General features: G+C 42.6%; 2 protein-coding genes across 8 annotated transcripts in view; one reads left to right on the top strand and one right to left on the bottom strand.

The window, feature by feature from the left end:
- sik3 (SIK family kinase 3) overlaps positions 1-768 on the bottom strand; it is a 47,885-nt gene extending 47,117 nt beyond the window's left edge. For 3 of the 4 annotated variants that reach the window (XM_047391025.1, XM_047391028.1, XM_047391026.1), the window contains exon 1: positions 398-766. In XM_047391025.1, coding sequence (XP_047246981.1) covers positions 398-763 — 366 coding nt within the window. In that variant the 5' untranslated portion in view covers positions 764-766. Of the gene's footprint in view, positions 1-397 lie in introns of all 4 variants that reach the window. The other variant, XM_047391027.1, reaches the window with a different exon arrangement.
- A 3,491-nt stretch (positions 769-4,259) lies between these two features.
- sidt2 (SID1 transmembrane family, member 2) lies at positions 4,260-21,015 on the top strand. 4 transcript variants are annotated; one of them, XM_047391931.1, is made up of 27 exons: positions 4,261-5,055; positions 5,130-5,251; positions 7,042-7,206; positions 7,343-7,388; positions 9,266-9,367; positions 9,569-9,652; positions 9,764-9,929; positions 10,149-10,242; positions 11,592-11,647; positions 11,815-11,841; positions 14,614-14,652; positions 14,731-14,808; positions 14,923-14,985; positions 15,274-15,389; positions 15,796-15,869; positions 16,080-16,146; positions 16,253-16,326; positions 16,419-16,542; positions 16,631-16,748; positions 17,059-17,195; positions 17,305-17,413; positions 18,336-18,412; positions 18,540-18,586; positions 18,668-18,773; positions 18,845-18,955; positions 20,049-20,162; positions 20,263-21,015. In XM_047391931.1, the coding sequence occupies exons 1-27, from the start codon at positions 4,807-4,809 to the stop codon at positions 20,323-20,325; spliced, it is 2,628 nt and encodes an 875-aa protein (XP_047247887.1). In that variant the 5' UTR covers positions 4,261-4,806; the 3' UTR covers positions 20,326-21,015. The 4 variants fall into 4 exon arrangements, with proteins under 4 accessions (XP_047247888.1, XP_047247887.1, XP_047247889.1 ...); XM_047391932.1 differs by lacking the exon at positions 11,815-11,841 and having other exon boundaries at positions 4,260-5,055; XM_047391933.1 differs by lacking the exon at positions 14,923-14,985.
- Positions 21,016-22,851: the final 1,836 nt, after the last annotated feature.

The raw sequence follows: 22,851 nt of genomic DNA, 5'->3' as shown, positions 1-22,851 counted from the left end.
TTCCAAGTTGCTAATTTAGCCAGTGAGCTAAAGCTAGTAACATCAAAATATCGCTCTCCTCTTTATCCATCTTCGTCAATACCCTTCTGTCTGCCCTCTGCCACTCTTAAAACACAGGCCTTTCCAGCTATCAGTTAAGATTACTGACAAACACTGTCCTAAAGGAAATATTCTACCAGGCCGTAAGTGTCTACATATCCATCAGCTGAAGGTGATGCTCGGGTCGAACGGACCCCAGTACTCCGGACTGCGGTGCCACCAGAGCGAACACTGGTTGTTCAGTCTCTGGAGTATAGAGGCCCCAGCGTCATTCCTAGTTCATGTTTAAAAGGCTTTAAATAAATCACTGACAACCTCTAATTGATTTACTATAACGTAGAGAAAGGACTCATCTTACCTTTGCTCTAGTGATGATGTGTGTGGCTAGTTTAACAACCGCGAAATTTCCCTTGCCGATGGTCCGCTCGATTTCGTAGTGGCCCACTCGGGCTGGAGGGGGCCTGGTGGCCGAAGTGTGCCCGGGATTAGTGATGCACCCGCTGGCCGTGCTGGTACGACTACTGGGGTTGATCCCAGAGGACGGCGGGGCCCGGTTCTGGGAGCCCATTCCTGCGTGGGTCGCTCGGGCAGGGTGCGTAATTGCGGCCGCAGCGGACCCAGCAGCACCTCCGCTAGACACGGCCGCCATCTTCTCGCCTCTCTGCGGGAACAACAAGCAGCCCAGCGCAGCGCGCATCCCGGGCACGCCCCCGCCCTGCGTCATTTTACGTGAGGGGCTCCTCCGCAGCGCCCTCTCTAGGTTGTAGCCATGGCAACTATCGGCGTAACAAATGACTTCATCCACGAAAACGTATTTTGGTTGCCGTAGAGACAGAGAAATGCGCATTATAACTTTGGTTCCCATGATTCAGTGATTCCTTACAAAAGTGCTGCGTTATGTGTGATCAGAGGACTTCATGAATCTTTAAAGGTGTTCGCCATGTTAATAACACAAAGACAAAATGAATCAATACAACTAATGGAAATACTCAACTACTTTTTAGAATTTGTGACAGAAGAAATATTTACACAAAGTGGTATTCACAGACTAAGGCGGTTAATTATGCAATGGCTCGAATATTGTAGGACCATTAAGAATAATTGACACATGTACACACAAATATATCAGATAAAACTGAAGTAAGAGTTTCATTGATATCTATGGTACCGCGAGTGTAGTGTCCCATCTTCAAGAGCTTCGCTTTGGAGGCAAACGTGACATGTGTGCAAAGCAAAGGCCTTGACTGTCATAAACAGTTTCATAGGAGTCAATATAGATAGATAGATAGATAGATAGATAGATAGATAGATAGATAGATAGATAGATAGATAGATAGATAGATAGATAGATAGATAGATAGATAGATAGATAGATAGATAGATAGATAGATAGATAGATAGATAGATAGATAGATAGATAGATAGATAGATCCAGATGGTGCTCCACTTCACCACCAAAATCTCATCAGCTGTTCCTTGTCCTAATACACACCTTGTCTGAAATTTTACAACCCAAATTCCAATGAAGTTGGGACATTATGTAGAACTTACATAAAAATAGTTCAACCGATATATAATTGAATACACTAAAAAGACAAGATATTTAATGCTCAGACTGATAAGCTTTATTATTTGTTTTGCAAATATTCACTTATTTTGAATTTGATGCTTGCTGGGACAGGGGCAACAAAACACTGGAAAAAGTTGAGGAATTCTACAACAAATCCTGTTTGGAACATTCGACAGGTTAACAGGTTAATTGAAAACAGGTAGGTGCCCTGACCGGACACAAAAGGAGCATCCCCTAAAGACTCAGTCATTCATAAGCAAGGATGGGGCAAGGTTCACCACATTGTGAACAACTGAGTGAGCAAATAGTCCAACAGTTTAGGAACAATGTTTCTTAATGTATATTTGCAAGATATGTAGGGATTTCATCATCCACAGTCTATAAAATTATCAAAAGATTCAACGAATCTGAAGGAATATCTACAGGGGTTGGACAATGAAACTGAAACACCTGTCATTTTAGTGTGGGAGGTTTCATGGCTAAATTGGACCAGCCTGGTAGCCAGTCTTCATTGATTGCACATTGCACCAGTAAGAGCAGAGTGTGAAGGTTCAATTAGCAGGGTAAGAGCACAGTTTTGCTCAAAATATTGAAATGCACACAACATTATGGGTGACATACCAGAGTTCAAAAGAGGACAAATTGTTGGTGCATGTCTTGCTGGTGCATCTGTGTCCAAGACAGCAAGTCTTTGTGATGTATCAAGAGCCACGGTATCCAGGGTAATGTCAGCATACCACCAAGAAGGATGAACCACATCCAACAGGATTAACTGTGGACGCAAGAAGAAGCTGTCTGAAAGGGATGTTTGGGTGGTAACCTGGATTGTGTCCAAAAAACATAAAACCACGGCTGCCCAAATCACGGCAGAATTAAATGTGCACCTCAACTCTCCTGTTTCCACCAGAACTGTCAATCAGGAGCTCCACAGGGTCAATATACACGGCCGGGCTGCTATAGACAAACCATTGGTTAGTGCCCATGGCATGACTAACCTGCACATCTGTGAAGGCACCAATAATGCTAAAAGGAACATACAGTTTTTGGAGCAACACATGCTGCCATCCAAGCAACGTCTTTATCAGTGACGTCCCTGCTTTTTTCAGCAAGACAATGCCATGCCACATTTTGCACATGTTACAACAGAATGGCTTCATGGTAAAAGAGTGCTGCTGCTAGGCTGGCCTGCCTGCAGTCCAGACCTGTCTCTCATGGAAAATGTGTGGTGCATTATGAAGTGCAAAATATGACAACAGAGACCACAGACTGAAATTGTACATCAAGCAAGAATGGGAAAGAATTCCACATACAAACCTTTAATAATTAGTGTCCTCAGTTACTGAGTGTTGTTAAAAGTAAATGTGATGCAACACAGTGGTAAAAATGCCCCTGTCCCAGCTTTTTTGGAACATGTTGCAAGAATCAAAATCACAATGAGTGAATATTTTGCAAACAAACAATAAAGTTTAGCAGTTTGAACATTAAATATCTTGTCTTTGTTGTGTAATCAATTGCAAACAGACAGACAGACAAACAAAGCAACATCATCAAAAACAAAACCTCCTTGGCGGAGGTAATAAGAATCAGATAACATTTTTAGGAATGCATTTCTTGTTGCAGTTTTAAAATGCTCTAGGAGCTCATAGCTCCCCAAGCAAGTTGTAGACACCGCCATCTAGTGGTAGATATGAGTTCATGCAACAAAACCGATCACAAAGCAGCCATTTGCCATTAACCAAACCTTTAACAAGTAGATTTCTCTTTTAGAACGTACTTACTGCTGTTTGATCTTAATGGCACAGGCCGAGTTAAATGGAACTATCACCTGATGTCATTTTGTCAAATGATGTCAAAGGATTTATATAACTTTTAACACATAAGTGTTCAATAGGAGCCCCTGACCGTTAGAAACACTTTTCTGGTCACGTTTCTTAAAAAGAGGAAATTTCGATGCATACAGCAAAACATCCAGAGAAGACACGTTTCCTAATTCAGATTTGTCCTTCGTTTAAAACACTGTTGCATAGAAATACATATCTTACTAGAATGAAATTCATTTAAGGCATGTCCTTGATGCAGAGTATGAATTGCAAATTTGCATGTTACACTAAAATAAAAATCTATTAATCATATGTACCATCATGACATTTGATATCAGCAAACTGCACGTCGGTTAAACTGTTTATTTGAAGGAACAATTTTCTTAAATATTTTTGGTGTTTTTGATTGTCAGATACATTTTGACAATGCATGTGTTGTTGTGACTTGTGCTTTCAATTTAACTTTAATCGAGTCTTCTGTATTTTTTATTCTTTTTAAATCTAAACAAATGCAATTAATATTAATGACGTGTATTTTTACGTTTTGTGCCCTGTGATTCTGCTTAATTTAAATCAAGTTCATTTTGGTTTATTTTCTCGTAATAGTCTTTTTTTAATTCAATTAAATTAAGTAGAATTCTTGTTTATCTTGAATGAATATTTTGGTACCTTGTAATTGTGCTTTGTTTAATCAAATGTATTTTAGTTAAAATTCATTAGTTTAATCTATTCTAAGTTAAATGAAATGAAATAGTTTGAATGTCATTTTCCAATCCCCTTGGCAGCTGCTGCTGTGCACCGCGGTGACGTCATCACGTCGCATAGAGTTTTGTTTATCGTTAGAACGTGGAAGAGGGCGCTAGCTGATTTTTTCGCATTGTAAACATCCTTTAGACCTTTCATCTGGCACTGGCTTCTTTTAGCGTAGACCCGGATAAGGGTTTAGGACGCGGGGAGGACTAGAAAGGTAAAATGTGCGGTTCTGTATTCTGACCCTCTGTGACCGAACCAGAGGAGCCTCTATCCTGGCGTTTATACTTCCAAGCTGCTAGCACAGCTTCCGACATAGACGGAGGAATGGAGGGTCAATGTAGCGTCTTGAATTTCGTGTTTCTGCCTGTTTAGCTGCTAGCTTGGACGTTGCTGTGGAGAAGAAGTCTGTAGCGAGTCTGAACATTTCGCTGTGGATTTAGTTGGTCGAGTAGCTTGGAGCGGCTGGTGTTTCTGCTCTTTGTTGGTGTGGAAGTGTCCCAGTTCAACTAGACGTCACCATTTACCTGTTCCCTAATGGGGTGGAGTTCTTTAGCTAAATTCCCCCACAGGCTGCAATAAGCTTAGTTATCGGTTCTCGGTCGAGGAAGACGGTGTCGGGCAAACATGGTGTTAAGGAATTACTGGAAATCTCGGCATAAAAGCAGGCGTTTTCCCACGCTTTGCTGGATACGACCGGGGCTGGCAGCTGTGTTCTGGTTCTGTGTGACCCAGTTAGCCTGTGGCGCTGGGACGGTTGGGGATCCTAAATCTGTGGTCCAAAAGGAAGCAGAGTTTGATGTGACCTATAATGACACGGTTACAAGCAAAAACCAGACCATCTATGCGTTTAATCACACCATCTCCAGGAACAAGGTGAGTTTGCCTCTTCTTAGCCAAGAATCTGGTGTCCAGTTAACGAGATGGTGATTTATTGTTGTTCCTTTCAGACGGAGGGGGTGCGTGTGACCGTGGATGTGCTGCAGCAGCAACTGGAGAGTCCTATTCTGTTTGTCATTCGGCAAAAGCAAGCTGTGATGTCTTTTCAAGTCCCCCTCATTCTTAGAGGCCTGTGAGTACCTCTCACTTTAATGTCATCATCTGATTTTTTTTTTTTTTTCTCACCTAAACAAAGTATTTTATAGAAAGTGTACTACAGATCTATAACACGTTATTGATGGTAGGTCAGTTTGCTCCTTTCTATGAAGTAAACAATTATGACTTCAGCTCATGTGGTAGAGAACTGTAAACAGTACCTGTGACTCTCATAAATGTGTTCTTGTAAAAGTATTCATACACCGTGAAAACATACTGCCACCTATTATCGGTAGGATTTAGGAGGTTCTAAACAATGCATACGCTTCGATCTGAACCGCTCCAATCTCAAGTAATATGTTTGCCGCCTTAGATAGTTATTTTTTTTCTAGGACCAATCTTCTGATCAACTCTGACCACATCACATGTCCCTCCATCCCCACATTATTATGCTGCCACCACCACCAACACCACATCTTGATGTAGGGATGGTATGTTCAGGCTGAGGTGAAGAGCAGTTTCAGTTTTTCACCACGCTTGGCATTTTGTAAATTGGCTTAAAAGTTTAGTTTGGGTCTCATCTGTGCAGAATACCTTCTTCCACATGTTGAAGTAAACTGCAGATCGGAATTTGTATGGATTTCTTTCAGGAATGGCTTTCTTTCTTCGCTTATTGATGCCGCCCTTGAGCAGACGGTCAGTTTAGGTGGAAAGCCGTGTCTTGGTGGGTTTACAGCTGTCCCAAACGTTTTCCTTTGTGTAGGTGATGGATTGAGCAGTGCTCTCTGAGAAGTTTGGGCCATCATTTAATAACATAGTCTCTCTCCACAAACCTGATCTGTCTGCTGTGTTAACTGGTCTTCATGTCGCTGTTTGTTTGCTAATCTCCTCTAATAAAGTTTTGAGCCCTTCACAGAGCAGCTGCATTTATACTGAGATTATATTACACACTGGTGGACTCTGTTTACTAGTTAGGTGACTTCTGAAGACATCTGGTTATGCTGGAGTTTATTTAAAGGGCATCTCTGTAAATACATGTCAAAACATTTTGAATTTTATTTATAATAAAACGCTTTAGACCCAATTATGTTCCTTTAACTTCACACATATGCAACACTTTGGTTTGTCACACATAACCTTGATAAAGCACCGTATTTTGTGGGAAGGAATCAGCAGAACCCAGTCTTTATCGTGCTGGAGATTAGAGGGCGCTCCTGTAATTTTACATAATCTGGGAATTTGTGATACGTTTGGAGTTCAGTACTTTTTATGCTGCCCTCCGCAGTTTCATTATGTGATCTTTGTCTTGTGTCTTTTGGTTGTGCAACTTCTGAATTACCTTGCCGTCCTTCTGCTCTTGCGCCCTCGTGGCTGGATGTGTTTCAATGGCTCATTAATGAACCTTGAACTTTCAGTTCCTCCTCGGAGAGAGAGCCACCAGGGCTGATATGAGGAACCGCTGTTGCTGTAAATAAGCAACTTAATGTTATTTTTCTCCCTGTCATCACATTGTAGGATATGTTTTGTATGTTATATGGAAATTTACAGCAGCGGTGGTTTTCTAATATTTATCATTATGCTGTAAAACCAAAGGATCCAGTATGAGAATATGTTCACGCAAAATTAATCTGCTAGAAGGAATCTCTCTAATGTAACAATACAAGCTTTTACGTTTTTTTCCCATCATTTTAAGTGGCTCATCATTCTGTAAAATGAAGCTTTTATTTCTGGGTAATTAACCTAATCTCAAAGCCTAACTCATCGGCGGGGTAGTTAAAGCCGTGTTCTCCTCTCTCTGACTTCACCAAGCGTGTGTTTGCTCTCCAGCTATCAGAGGAAGTACCCCTACAAACACGTGGGCCGGACGCTGTGCCAGCCTCCAACCCGGGCCGCGTCTGAGACCCAGTTCTTCTTTGTCGACGTGTCCACCCTGTCGAGCCAGGGGACAAACTACCAGCTCCGAGTGAGCCGGGTGGAAAGCTTCACCCTGCAGTGAGTGATCTGATCATAACGCTGTTACAAGCAGCTGTCTTTGATCTTAGCTGTATGGATTTGGCTTTTATGTGATTCTCAGTGTCGACAAACAGCTTCTGGTATACCTGACTTACTATATTTAACTCAATTACAGGACAGACAAGAAATTCAGCTTCACAGCATCACCTTCCCAACCTCAGGTAACCCAGCGTGGTTGTGCAATGTTTATTATTTGAATAATGAACCTCACTTTACAAAAAGCGTCTTTACTGTAGTCATAGAAACGTCCTCAGCAGACAAGGTATGGGTGGAGTGCTTGTAGGACAAATTAAAACAAAAGAAAGAAAAGTATGTTTTCCTACAATGGAAGAATTTCCCCGTTTTACACAACTTCTTATAATGCAGAATAATATCTTTCTTCCCATTTCTGCACATAAGAAGAAAAAAAAAACGAACTTTATGACTTTCACGCTCTGTCGATGTGTTTTATTGGTTCAGCAAAATGCTGTTCCTACTTTGTTGTTTCTTTACTATAAAAAATACAGTCAGAAAATAAAAACATGTGAAGAAGATTTTCTTCCTCTAACTGGAGGCTCAGCCTGAAAAGCCACTGCAATAAATCAGACTGACTTGAGAGACAGTGCTTTGATGCCTTTCCTGTTAGTTTTATTGTTCGTCTTTAAGTGTGTGATGGGCAGAGTTGCATTATAATAGGATGAAATCACGCTGTCATGTAGGTATTGTTTTAAGGTTTTAGTTTGCTGATTAACAAAATAATTCAGAATTTTTCTAGATTCTTTTCATTCATAATAAAACTATGGTGCATGTGGCAGGGCGGCTTTTAGTGATACTTAGAAGAAATGGGATCAGTGATGTGCATAGTAAACAAAAACAAATAGATGTTAATGTAGAACTAAAACTACAACAGCCAAAAATATGAGAGGTGTCATGCGCTCGTGCATTAACATCCAAACCTAATTATAACCTCGACCTCTTACCCTGACCTTAAACAAAAACTGCATTAATAAGTTGTTATATCATTTATTAACCTATACATAGCTGTGAAGCAGAGAAGGTCATGAAAAGGTGTCAGCTGGAAGGAATGTCACGCATAAACAGGAAGCAGTGTTTGGCCATCTGGGCTTAGATGGGTGTAGAGGGTCTAGATCTACATTTTATTGAAAGACCTGTATTGTATAAGCGCATTGATCTTCCGTTCATGGAAAACCTTTCCCATCACAATCTGAAGATAACAACGTTTAGCTAGGAACAAACACTGCTGGTTACTTTTGGTGTGATCCATTTACTTCTGAAGTCAGAACTTGGGTCTGGGAATGACTTCATAACGAATCTAACTGCCTTCCACTTTCAAGTTTGAAATTCACTCGGATGTTCTGATTGATATACTGAGTGGCCAGGCTAACTGCTGTTAGCAAAACAAGCTAGTAGCAGTGGGTTTCTCTGCATTTTATACTTTGATTAGCTACACGTTTACTAAAGGAAGTTGTCTAACCTTATGAGTGGGACAAATATGATGAGATAGAAATTGTCAAAACCTCAAAAATCTTTTTTTCTTTGACTGTGGCTATCACAGGTGTTTATATACAAGTCAGCCATCTTGGTCAGGGTTAATAGGACGGGGAAACATGGACTTTCCCTGCTTGAAATCCAATTTTTAGGTTCCCCTAAAAATGTTTCTGGGGGAAAATGGAAGCCATAATTAAGCGACGACCTTCAGTTAATCAAATAGTGCCATTGGATAAGAAGATTTTCTTTTTCTAAGTCATATTTGTAGTAACGTGTTGACATGTTTCAGCATGATGGTGCTTGGAATGCCTTCTATCCACTAAAATGGTCCTTGTTATAAAAAGCATCTGAATTTGGGAGAATAGGTTTTCAGATTGAAACCAGTAAGGCAGGTTTTCCAGCAAAATCAGTAAAGTCAGGGTAGTTTGGAAGTAATTTGTAAACCCAGCCAAAGTCCCACATTTTGAATGCAAACTCTTAGGCTGGGTAACCACAGAGTGATTTTATTTAACTGCCTGCTAATGATTCCTGTTTTTGTCTTTACTCTCAGTTCTTTAAATATGTCTTTCCTGACGGGGTGGATACGGTCATCGTCAAAGTCAACTCAGACGTGAACTTCCCCTGCTCTGTCATGTCTGTTCAGGACATCCAGGTATAGTTTGGACTGTCATGTGTTCTGTGTATATATCCTCTTCCTCCTCTGTATATTTGCTTTCTCACGTCAGACCTCTGCCTCCAATGTTTTCCTTTCTTTTTCTTGTATCTGTCTTTTTTTAATGAAATCTGTTTTTACAAATGTATTTTAGTCTAGAGTAGACAAGTCATTTCATTTTCTGTTTTCCGCTCCTTGCAGTGCCCTGTCTATGACCTTGACAACAACGTGGCCTTTATTGGGATGTATCAGACTATGACGAAAAAAGGTGCCATCACTGTGCAGGTAATTGCTTTTTAACATCCTTGCATTAAACTAAATCAAAAACCATTTTGCTGCGACCCTTATGATAAAGAACGCGTCTCCTATCACCTTGTGCCTCTTTCTGGAATCCAGAGGAAGGATTTTCCCAGCAACAGCTTCTACGTGGTCGTAGTTGTAAAAACGGAGGACGAGGCGTGTGGCGGCCCGCTGCGTTTCTACCCCCTGCGGGGTGATGTGCTGATCGACGCTGGCAACCGCACTAAGGACCTCAACGTGGTGGTCTCACCTGCCATTAACTGTAAGCCACATGTGTTAATAAAACATTGGTCACACATATACGCAGGAGCCAAGACGGAAAAATATCCAGGGAAATTCCACGCTAAGGCTACTTGTTTTGGGTTTTTGTTGCACACAAAAGCTCCACTCTTAATTCAACATCAGCGTGTTTAAATACATTATGTAAACTTTGAAGTTTACCAAGTTTGAAGTTTTTCAGTGTATGTGTTTTTCTCCACAGCCGAGAAGTATGTGATCGGCATGCTGTTCTGTCTGGGGATCTTCCTCTCATTCTACGTGTTAACTCTGCTGGTTGCCTGCGTGGAAAACAAGCGGTAACATTCTTCAGTTGTTTCAGCCGCTTCATAATTACGAAGGGAGAACGGCCGTTTTTCCTTATTCAAATCAAGGGTTATGTGGGTTATGAAGGGTTATAGTTCAATCCTATGAGGTAATATTAACAGTGATAATTAATGCGACTAATTAACACCTGAAGCCTTAATTGGCGTCATTGTCTTAATAAAGTAATGCTGCGTTCCATTAACCTTGGAAGTCGGAATTGGGAAGTTGGAGTTTACGTCATCTTCGAGTTGTAGCGTTCCAGTTTCCTGCTGCTTATTGTTAGCAACTGTAACAGCAGTCTTATAATAATAAACTCTGTTCTACGCTTTATTTCATCCATATAAACAAAGTTAAAACATCTAGACCTATAAACGCTGAAAACTAGCACATGTACGAAGGACTAAATGATAAACTAAATAACTAAATGTTACATAAATAATAAAGAACTGCTAAAAACGGTTAAAGTAAGAACGTTTTACTACTATTGCTGTGAGTAGCAGCCATCTTGAATGTGGAAATCGGGTTTAGTTGTGTTGCCTCGACTTTCCGACTCTCTAAGACTTTCAGGGGCGTTCCCGTTGCAATTTCCTACTTGGAGGTCAGAAATTCCGACTTCCGAGTAGAAATGGAGCGCACCATCACTCAAAGACCACAGTGGCTTGAAAAAACACAGAAATATACTGAATACATCATGAAGCTACACAGCTTCCTCAGCATGTACTCAGTGATCTCTAAAACTGGCACATACCGACCCATTCAATACATTAGAATATTATTAAAAAGTTTGTTTATTTCAGAAACTCCATCACTAAGTGAAACACATTATATAGATTAATTACACACAGATTGGTGTTTTCAAGCCTTTTTTTCCCATTAATTATGGTGATTTTTCTGCTTAGAGCCTAAAGAAGGCCTGACATTTAAGATTAGAATATTACATTAGACCAATGCACATATTTTAGAACAGAAATGTAGGCTTAATAAAAAGTGTGTATTAATAACTCGATTTAAAGTTTTTATTGTCAAAATGACCTTTTAAAAACCATTAGTTGACTAATAGGAAATGCCTTGACAATTCCCAAACTGTAAAAAGCAAAGGTAAAAACCCAAACCAGAGCCATAAGAGGAACATTCTCCACTGTTAATGATTGAAAGCTGTTACAGAGGTGAAGATAGCATTGTAAAAAAGCCATCAGATGTCTGTTTATGTAAAAACACAACTGAAATGTTCTTAGTATTCAAAGAAAGTGTCAGATCACTTATCGATGAGTGTAAGCCTGCAAGTAATGACTGAAACTTTGTTGAACTCAATCTCTTTAATTGGATTTTCCTTTTTCTGCAGAATGAAAAGGAGAGAGGTGTTTGAGAACCCCCCCGACATTTCGCCTGCTGAGACAGGTAACCCAGCTCCTCGCTGATTTTTCTTTTTTTTTTTTTAAAGAAGCAAATCTTAGATGACTTAAATTAAATATCTTAACCCATTCTTCTGATTTGTTCAGTATAGCACTGTATGTTTGTGTTTTACTCACTGTGTGTCTTTGACCTTCTCTCCCTGTGTGGTTCAGCCTCCCTTCTTGGGAAGAACGGCGATGGTATAATGACACAGTCACTCTTCTTGTGCACTCGCTCCTCCTTCTCACACTTGTTTGGCTTGTCTGCAGTCGCTCTGCACGCTTTAGCTTGCATACCTAAACTCACCAGAGCTCTCTGGAGTTATAGCATCCTCTGTTGAAAGGAAGAGCTGGATTTGCTGCTGAGCTCTGTGGTTCCAAAAGTTTTGTTTTCAGGCCTCAATCAGATGCAGGCTTACAATTTCTGCAGGAATGCAACATTCACTGCTCTGGGAGTAAAGGCTTTACATTTTTTGTGACATCTGTCACTCATACAGTGCCCTGCAATAGGATTTGTTTGTAGTTTTTTTTTTTGTTTGTAAAGTAACTAACACTGATCAAAACTTCACAAAACCTCGTTCATTCTTTTACATGTTCTCACACGTTGCAGCCACAAATCTGATACTTTAATGATTTTTATTGGTGTTTTATGTGACATACCAACACTATCTAGCACATAATTTTGAGACGGGAGAAAAAGACCAGAGGGTACACAGCTCAGATGGGAGAAAACGTTTCCTAGCAGGCCTGGAAAAAAACCTGTCGGAGGATGCAAAAGGCTGTATGTTCAGCTTCCAGCAGGACAACGATCCAAAACCAGCACCTATGTTAAAATGGTCTTGTCAAAGTCCATACCTGAATCTAATTGAGAATCTTGAAAATTGCTGTTCACAGACACTGTCCATCTGACTGAGCATGAGTTGGTTTGCAAAGAAGACTGGGCTAAAAGTTCAGTCTGTAGCTTTGTTAAGCTGGTGGAAACAAACCCCCAGAGACCTGCAGCTGTAAATACTGGCAGTTTCAGAAAGTATTGACTAAGGGGGATGAATACAAACCACCACACGTTTCAGATTTTACCAGTATGTGCTGCTTTGTTCTGGTATGTCCCAGAAAATCCCATAAAAATACCGTAAAGTTTGAAGTTGTAATGAGAATGTATGAATACACTGCTGAAAAAAATAAAGGGAACACTTAAACAACACAATATAACTCCAAGTAAATCAAACTTCTGTGAAATCAAACTGTCCACTTAGGAAGCAACACTGATTGACAATCAGTTTCACATGTTGTTGTTCAAATGAAATAGACAACAGGGGGAAATCTTTGGTGATTAGCAAGACACACTCAATAAATGAGTGGTTCTGCAGGTGGGGACCACAGACCACTTCTCAGTACCTATGCTTTCTGGCTGATGTTTTGGTCACTTTTGAATATTGGTGGTGCTTTCACACTCGTGGTAGCATGAGACGGACTCTACAACCCACACAAGTGGCTCAGGTAGTGCAGCTCATCCAGGATGGCACATCAATGCGAGCTGTGGCAAGAAGGTTTGCTGTGTCTGTCAGCGTAGTGTCCAGAGCCTGGAGATGCTACCAGGAGACAGGCCAGTACACCAGGAGACGTGGAGGAGGCTGTAGGAGGGCAACAACCCAGCAGCAGGACCGCTACCTCCACCTTTGTCCAAGGAGGAACAGGAGGAGCTCTGCCAGAGCCCTGCAAAATGACCTCCAGCAGGCCACAAATGTGCATGTGTCTGCACAAACTGTTAGAAACCGACTCCATGAGGATGTTATGAGGGCCCGACGTCCACAAATGGGGGTTGTGCTCACAGCCCAACATTGTGCAGGATGCTTGGCATTAGCCAGAGAACACCAGGATTGGCAAATTCACCACTGGCGCCCTGTGGTCTTCACAGATGAAAGCAGATTCACACTGAGCACATGTGACAGACGTGACAGAGTCTGGAGACACCGTAGAGAGCGATCTGCTGCCTGCAACACCCTTCAGCATGACCGGTTTGGCAGTGGGTCAGTAATGGTGTGGGGTGGCATTTCTTTGGAGGGCAGTGTGCTCGCCAGAGGTAGGCTGACTGCCATTAGGTACCAAGATGAGATCCTCAGACCCCTTGTGAGACCGTATGCTGATGCGGTTGGCCCTGGGTTCCTCCTAATGCAGGACAATGCTAGACCTCTTGTGGCTGGAGGGGGTCAGCAGTTCCTGCAACATGAAGACATTGAAGCTATGGACTGGCCCGCCCGTTCCCCAGACCTAAATCCGATTGAGCACATCTGGGACATCATGTCTCGCTCCATCCACCAACGTCACGTTGCACCACAAACTGTCCAGGAGTTGGCGGATGCTTTAGTCCAGGTCTGGGAGGAGATCCCTCAGGAGACCATCCACCTTCTCATCAGGAGCATGTTCAGGTGTTGTAGGGAGGTCATACAGGCACGTGGAGGCCACACACAATACTGAGCCTCATTTTGACTTGTTTTAAGGACATTACATCAAAGTTGGAACAGCCTCTAGTGTGTTTTTCCACTTTAATTTTGTGTGTGACTCCAAATCCAGGCCTTCATTGGTTAATAAATTTGATTTCCATTGATAATTTTTGTGTGATTTTGTTGTCAGCACATTCAACTTTGTACAGAACAAAGTATTCAATGAGAATATTTCATTTATTCAGATCTAGGATGTTATTTGAGTGTTCCCTTTATTTTTTTGAGCAGTGTACTTGTGCAAAGCCTTTCTTTAACTAAACCCAGATTTTAAGACATTTGACCCCTCAAAAAAAAACACCAATCCTGAGACCAGACTGCTGCATGCATTTCTGCATCTGTCATCTCTGTGTGTTTGTGGACTACCAGCTCGTGTGGTGTTAGTATTGGCTGCAGTAGTGCCTGTGTGTTTTAATGTGAGATGTGTTTGAAACAGCCTCTTCTGGCTCAGTAAATGTGTTTATCTTTGTTACAGGCAAGACTCCAGCTTCACCGTATGAATATGGCTCCTTTGGTGAGTTGGGAACTGATGCTTCATGCAAGGACGTTCCTTTGTTGGAGGCTTTTTTTAAAACAGATTTTCTTCTGCCAGCTGACAACGGCAGCACGCTGAGCTCCGAGGCCATCACTGACAGTGCTACATCGACCGACAACAACTATGGATACATAGGTATGAGCTCAAACGGACACAGCACCCTGTCTTTAGCTCATCGGTCACCCGGAAGCATCTCCTTGTGGCGTGGCCGGCGGCTGGCCTCACTGCTATTCTGTGTTTGTTCATCAGGGCAGGAGCCTTTCAAACGGCGACCATTCTTCAGTCACCTTCACCACATAGCCGTCCGCATTGGTGACACCCTGTCGCGCACTTTCCCAAATCCGTCCCCAGATTTGCTCCAAACCAATCAGCACCGTGCTAATCACACACAAATGGGAGCTAGATTCCAGAAATGGGATGGATTTGTTATGTGATGCAACCCAAATTAAATGTGAAGTGATTCAGAGTACCAATCATTTCTGAAATTCACGATGCATTTAAGCCCTTATGCATCCGTTTGCCGTTGTCTTTTCATACCCGATCACTCGATTGCTCACAGTGTGTGTCCAATCAGCTGAACTGTCTCTCTCCCCCCTTCAGAGCGATCATTGGACAGCGTCGCACGAAGCAGGCAGGAATCTTTAAGTTCTGTGGAGGAGGACGATTACGACACGCTGGGCGACATTGACTCGGACAAAAACATCGTCCGCACCAAGGTACACCTCACCATCGTTATTACTTCTGATACACCTGCACTCAAGTCTGGAGTTCATACAATTCACTGAAAAACGTTTCTTCTGTTGTCACAAATGTTAACGGTATTTCCTATGATGGATCAACAGAAAGTAGTGTGTAATTGTGAAGAAGGAAAAAGATGCATGGTTTGAATTCTCTGTATAAGTTTGTTAGAGATCACTAACAGGTGGTGGCTGCATCATGCTGTGGGGATGCTATTCTCAGCGTAGGCCTGGAGGCTGGACGATTTAGATTAAAGCATATACAGAGCCCAGATCTAAATCCAATGATTTAAAACCGGATATTGACAGATGCTCTTCATTAAAGTGGAGTTTTCTTTGTTGGCTGCTTGTCCTGATGACTTCTCATTCCTTCTTCTTATCACAGAAGTACCTGTGCGTGGCTGACCTGGCTCGCAAAGACAAGAGGGTCCTCAGCAAGAAATACCAAATCTACTTCTGGTGAGTGCACTGTTTGAATGAGCCACGGTCATTGAGAAACAAAGGCCTTCTACACATCCAGGGACAGCTATGTACACCCTGAGGTCATGCCCTCATAGGTGATCTGGCACATGTTGATAGAAACCGAAAGAGGCCATAAAATTTCATAGATTAACAAAATGTAGACGATTGGTCCTGTCGTAATTAATATCGCATTCGTTCTCTCCTCAGGAATATTGCTACTATAGCCGTGTTCTATGCGCTACCAGTCATCCAGCTGGTCATCACATATCAGACGGTACGCTGATGAGAAACAAACACGCATGCTGAAACAGCGTGGCTTCAAAGTGTTATCAGGCAGCCTTTCGAAACATTCACATGGTGCTTTAATCTCTGGCCCTCAGGTTGTCAATGTGACAGGAAACCAGGACATCTGCTACTATAACTTCCTGTGTGCCCACCCCCTGGGAGCTCTAAGGTGTGTTTCATCCTGCATGCCAGTGTAATGCTTTCACTATCGTAGCAATAATACAAAGGCTCATCTAGCTGCGAAACACCTTGTCTGCGCAGTGCGTTCAACAACATCCTCAGTAACCTCGGCTACGTGATGCTGGGACTCCTCTTCCTCCTCATCGTCCTTAAGAGAGACGTCATGAACAATCGAGCTCTGCTTCGCAATGATCTCAGCGCGCTGGTGAGAATCCTGCCGCCAAGCTGATGTTTGTTACACGGAACTCTGTGGCTCAAGTTATTGTAATGCTTCATTTTTCTTTCTTCTGTAGGAGTGCGGTATCCCAAAGCACTTTGGTGTGTACTACGCCATGGGAACTGCTCTGATGATGGAGGGCCTGCTAAGTGCGTGCTACCATGTCTGTCCCAACTACACTAACTTCCAGTTTGGTAAGAATGGCATGCTTGCTCTCCAGTCAAATGAGGGTTTATGTCTGCTTGTTCATGTTTGTCTGTCCTAGGTCACACATGTACAATGAAGGATGACGGTTAACCAGGAAGTGGTTAGCTATAACAGGATGACCTACACTGTAGGTCTGAGTTTTGCAAACTTACTTATGAAGAATCTGGAACCATCATTTATCTTTTTGAGCCATTTCCAGTATGCTATTCATCTAAATGACTACTGTGATGGTCCTGTCATATCCTCTAAGACCATATCCATGAAAGATGCTTACGTTGTCATTTTGCTCCCTTGCAGACACCTCCTTCATGTACATGATCGCCGGCCTGTGCATGTTGAAGCTGTATCAGAAGAGGCACCCCGACATCAACGCCAGTGCCTACACCGCCTACGCCTGTCTGGCTGCTGTCATCTTCTTCTCTGTGCTGGGAGTGGTACGCTCGCACACACACACAACTCACACAAGCCATGGTCCGGCTCCTGTTGATTGAGCACACCACCTAATTACGGCGGTCTGTTTTATTTTAATTTCATTTTTTGCAGGTGTTTGGGAGAGGAAACACTGTGTTCTGGATCGTTTTTTCTGTGATCCACATTCTGGCCACCCTGCTCCTCAGCACGCAGCTCTACTACATGGGCCGATGGCGGCTCGGTAGGATCACAGCAAGAACCAAAACACACTTGAGTCAAAATCCTAAAAATGTAGTTTGTGTTTGATTGAATCGTATGCCGTTTTCAACATTTTACATTCAGTTAACGCCTCATCTTACATCTCTGATAAACTGCATTGAAAATGTGTTCAAACAATAAGTGCTTTCAGTCAAGAAGTGCTGCAGTAGAACTGGAACGTTTCCAGTAAAGCTTGTTTTACGCTCCTCTTTCTAATGGTAATATGGAGTCTTAAAAATACTTCTGAAACTTTTCACTTTTTATCACATTACTTTCATAAACTTTATTGCGTTTTTGTTGGAATATTTATGTGATGGCAGGAAGGTAAACCTCCATTTCTCTAGCCAGTTGTTCTCTCCCTGCTAGAGAAAAGCACCCACAGCATGATGTTGCCACCACCATGCTTCACAGTGGGAATGTTATATTCACAAGGATCTGCAGTTTCAGTTTTCTCCCACACATAGCATTTAACTTTCAGGCCCAAAAATTCAACTTTGCTCTTATCTGAAATGAGCACCTTGGCCATTGTGTTTGCTGTGTCCCCCACGTGACTTAAGGCAAATTGCAAAGAGGACATCTTATGGCTTTTTTTCAGCAGTTGCTTTTTATTTTTGCACTCTTCCATAAAAACCAGATTAATGAAGTGCACCATTAATAGCTGTGGACAGATTCTCCCACCTGAGCTGGGGATCTCTGCAGCTCCTCCAAAGGTACATGGGGACTCCTGAATGGCTCTCTGATTAATGCTCTCCTTGATGTTACTGATTGTAACGTGACAAAATCACTCTGCCACACTTTTCACCCAGTAATCTTTTATTTTTCTTAACTAAACACAGTGAAAGTTTGCTTTTTATTATGCATTTATTGATTTTATTCTCTTGCCTGTTTGTGATGTTGTTTGATAGACTCTGGCGTCCTGCGCCGCATTGTGTATGTGATCTACACAGACTGCATCAGACAGTGCAGTGGACCCATGTACATCGTGAGTTAGGACCTAAACATTTTGCGGCCTTATGTTAATAAATGACCTCTGAATAAACTAGTTAGTAAAAGCTTTTCTAGATCTTGTGTTAAATGTTAGCATCTTCTCCTCGCTCTTTGCCCTTCAGGACCGTATGGTGCTACTTGTGATGGGTAATATAGTCAACTGGTCTCTGTAAGTGGCCACACTGTGTCTCACTTTCGTTAAAAGCCATGATCTGGAGCTTCATCTGGATTTTTTGTTCCATCTCTGCAGCGCTGCCTATGGGCTCATAGTGAGACCCAATGACTTCGCCTCCTACCTGCTGGCCATCGGCATCTGCAACCTGCTGCTTTACTTCGCCTTTTACATCATTATGAAGGTGTGTGTTTTGATGCAAGTAGCATCGTATCATCATATGTGAACAATATTTAATGGTTGTCCTTTTTGTAGCTGCGGAGTGGTGAGAGGATCAAGTGTCTGCCGTTGGTGTGCATTCTCTTCACGGCGGTGGTGTGGGGGTTTGCTCTGTACTTCTTCTTCCAGGGTCTCAGCACCTGGCAGGTCAGCAGCTCACTCATCAGATCCTGTTTTGGAAAAAGTGAAATGCTTTTATATTTATTACACAAAGAGGGATATATTTCAAGCATTTATTTTTGCTAATTTTGATGATTGCAGCTTAACAGCTAATGAAAACAAAATCCAAGTTTCTCCGAAAATCTTATTACTTTGAACCACTAAAACAAGGATTGTTTTTAAATAGAAAATATTATGTTATATACACATTCATAGGGAAGCTTATTGGCACCCTCCACAAGGAGGGTATGCCACAGAAGGTCATTGATAAAAATGTTATCCAAGTATATTGGAAAGTTGAGTGGAAGAAAAAAGTGCACAAGCAACAGGGAAAGCCACAGTCCTGAGAGGGTTGTGGAGCAAAAGCTCATTCAAGAGTTCAAGGAGAATCACTAGGTGTGGGTGGCAGCTGAAGTCAGAAGTCTCTTACCTGGACTAAAGAAAGATAACTGGACTGTTTCTCAGTAGTCCAAAGTGCTCTTTTCAGAAGAAAAGAGCACTTTACTTCCATTTCATTTGGAAATCAAGTTCCCATAGTCTGAAGAAGGAGTGGAGAGGCACAGTCGCTGGTGATTTAGGGTGTCATGTCATCTGCTGGTGTCGGTCCTCTGGGTTCCCCACAGTCAATGCCGCCATCTACCAGGACACTTTTAGAGAACTTCATGGGGCTGACAAGCTTTACGGAGATGCTAATTTCATTTTCCAGCAGAAAAGGTATTGGTCCACACTACCAAAGGTACCAAAAGCTGGTTCAGGTGACCATGGTGTTACTGCGCCTGATTATCCAGCACACTGGCCTGAGCTGAACCCCACAGAGAATCTATGGAGGATCGTCAAGAGGAAGATGAGACACCAGACCCATCAAAGCAACCTGGGCTTCCATCGCACCTTAGCAGAACCACAGGCTGATGGGCTTCATGTCATGCTGCATTGATGCAGTAATTCATGTCACAGAAAGCCCTACCAAATAGTGCATATACTGTAAAGTACATGGACACCATTTCATAAACCTTTCAGTGAAATTCAGATTAAGAGGTACTGTAGGAAGTGTTAGGAATGTCTGTTTTCTTTCCGCATGCAGAAAACTCCAGCAGAGTCTCGAGAGCACAACAGAGACTGCATCCTGTTGTCATTCTTTGACGACCACGACATTTGGCACTTCCTGTCCTCCATCGCTATGTTTGGCTCCTTCCTGGTATGTTGGCTGTCTTTTTGTTTCCCATCAGAAAAATATCATTGTTTAAAGCTGATGCAGCGCTCAACACATGTTGGAATTTCGTCTCTCTCCCTCATAGGTCCTCCTGACTATGGACGACGACCTTGACACTGTTCAGAGAGACAAGATTTATGTCTTCTAAATCTGTCTGGTCTTCTTTGAGAAGCTCAGCTCATCCTCTCTGCCTTAACACCCTTTTTCTCTGGTTTGGCATCTTGTTCATGTTTAGAAAAAGCACAGCCAGTAGCCTGTTTGTTCACCAGGCTTTCAGTGAGCATGTCTCTGCTTCTCAGAGCCTGTCGAGGGGGAGGGAAGGGCAGCCGCCCCTCTCCCAGCACCTGTGAGGACACTCGTGCCGATCCAGAGGCGGATCGACATCGAGTGACGCTGAAGTGTTCTGTCCTCCTGCTATCATCAATGTTACTGTTGCTCTCCGTGTTTACTGCTGCTGCTGCTGATGACAACACTGCAAACACAAAACTCTGTCTCGATTCTTTTGTATGGTCCCCCAGCAGGAATCGATGCGTTTTGTATGCTATGTGCTCTTCTGCAGAGTTGTGTGTGTTTACAAACGGAGTAAACACGAGTTGTGTCCAATCTGCCAGTGGCCTTCGGTGTTCTAATCATGTCTGTCCCACACTGTACTCGGATCGGTCAGCTCCTCCAACTAGCCGTCCTTGATTGTATTTACAATTTGACTGCCCTCATGTATGACTGCAGAGCTGGGTTTTTTTTGTTGTTTTTTTTGCAATGTTCTGTATGAAAAGTAGAGTTTATTGTCCAGCATTGCAATGAGTGGTGACTAAATAAAAGGTTGTTTTTCAGAAATGTATTCAAATCGTTCCATTTGAACTCTGGTTGCAAATGAAGTGTCGGTTGTCCTGCTGGAAGTTGAACCTTAACCACAGTCCCAAGTCTTTCCTAGCCTCTAACAAGTTTTTCTTCCATCATTGCCCTTGCTGCCAGTCCTTCCAAAAACTCTGACCAGCTTCCTTGCACCGTGCTGAAGAAAGACACCACCACAGCATGATGCTACCTCTACCATACTTCACCATGGGCTGGGTGTTCTTGGAATGATGCGCGGTGTTTTCCACTATGAATGCATTTTGCATGTAGGCCAAAACCACTTTCGATCTCATCTGACCAGATCACCTTGCTGTGTTCCTTACATGGTTAGTGCAATGTTTTTCAACCCTGGTCCTCAAGGCATGCTGCCCCCCTTGTTTTAGATGTTTCCTTGTTTCAGATTTCATTTGAGTGATTAACAGGCTTTTGCTGAACTGCAATCATCTAAATCGGGTGTGTTAAAGCAGGGAAACTCCTAACACATGCAGGGCAGTGTGCCTTGAGGATCAGGGTTGGAAAACACCGGCTTAGTGAACTGCAATAAGAACTTCTAATGGTGTTCTTTTAACAACGGGACTTTGTTTTGACACTTTTCCCATAAAGGCCAAATTTGTGGAGTGCACCACTAATACTTTTCCTGTGAACAGACTCCACCACCTGAGCTATGGATCTCTGGCAGCTCCTCCAGAGCTACTCTAAGCCTTTTTGGTGGCTTCTCCAATGCTAGCCTTGCTCAACATACAGGTCCTTCTCAAAATATTAGCATATTGTGATAAAGTTCATTATTTTCCATAATGTCATGATGAAAATTTTACATTCATATATTTTAGATTCATTGCACACTAACTGAAATATTTCAGGTCTTTTATTGTCTTAATACGGATGATTTTGGCATACAGCTCATGAAAACCCAAAATTCCTATCTCACAAAATTAGCATATCATTAAAAGGGTCTCTAAACGAGCTATGAACCTAATCATCTGAATCAACGAGTTAACTCTAAACACCTGCAAAAGATTCCTGAGGCCTTTAAAACTCCCAGCCTGGTTCATCACTCAAAACCACAATCATGGGTAAGACTGCCGACCTGACTGCTGTCCAGAAGGCCACTATTGACACCCTCAAGCAAGAGGGTAAGACACAGAAAGAAATTTCTGAACGAATAGGCTGTTCCCAGAGTGCTGTATCAAGGCACCTCAGTGGGAAGTCTGTGGGAAGGAAAAAGTGTGGCAGAAAACGCTGCACAACGAGAAGAGGTGACCGGACCCTGAGGAAGATTGTGGAGAAGGGCCAATTCCAGACCTTGGGGGACCTGCGGAAGCAGTGGACTGAGTCTGGAGTAGAAACATCCAGAGCCACCGTGCACAGGCGTGTGCAGGAAATGGGCTACAGGTGCCGCATTCCCCAGGTCAAGCCACTTTTGAACCAGAAACAGCGGCAGAAGCGCCTGACCTGGGCTACAGAGAAGCAGCACTGGACTGTTGCTCAGTGGTCCAAAGTACTTTTTTCGGATGAAAGCAAATTCTGCATGTCATTCGGAAATCAAGGTGCCAGAGTCTGGAGGAAGACTGGGAGAAGGAAATGCCAAAATGCCAGAAGTCCAGTGTCAAGTACCCACAGTCAGTGATGGTCTGGGGTGCCGTGTCAGCTGCTGGTGTTGGTCCACTGTGTTTTATCAAGGGCAGGGTCAATGCAGCTAGCTATCTGGAGATTTTGGAGCACTTCATGCTTCCATCTGCTGAAAAGCTTTATGGAGATGAAGATTTCATTTTTCAGCACGACCTGGCACCTGCTCACAGTGCCAAAACCACTGGTAAATGGT

Source organism: Girardinichthys multiradiatus, chromosome 18, assembly GCF_021462225.1.
Source record: "Girardinichthys multiradiatus isolate DD_20200921_A chromosome 18, DD_fGirMul_XY1, whole genome shotgun sequence".
Taxonomy (NCBI): domain Eukaryota; kingdom Metazoa; phylum Chordata; class Actinopteri; order Cyprinodontiformes; family Goodeidae; genus Girardinichthys; species Girardinichthys multiradiatus.
Note: the sequence above shows the minus strand (reverse complement) of the source record. Positions and strands in the feature narration are given on the sequence as shown.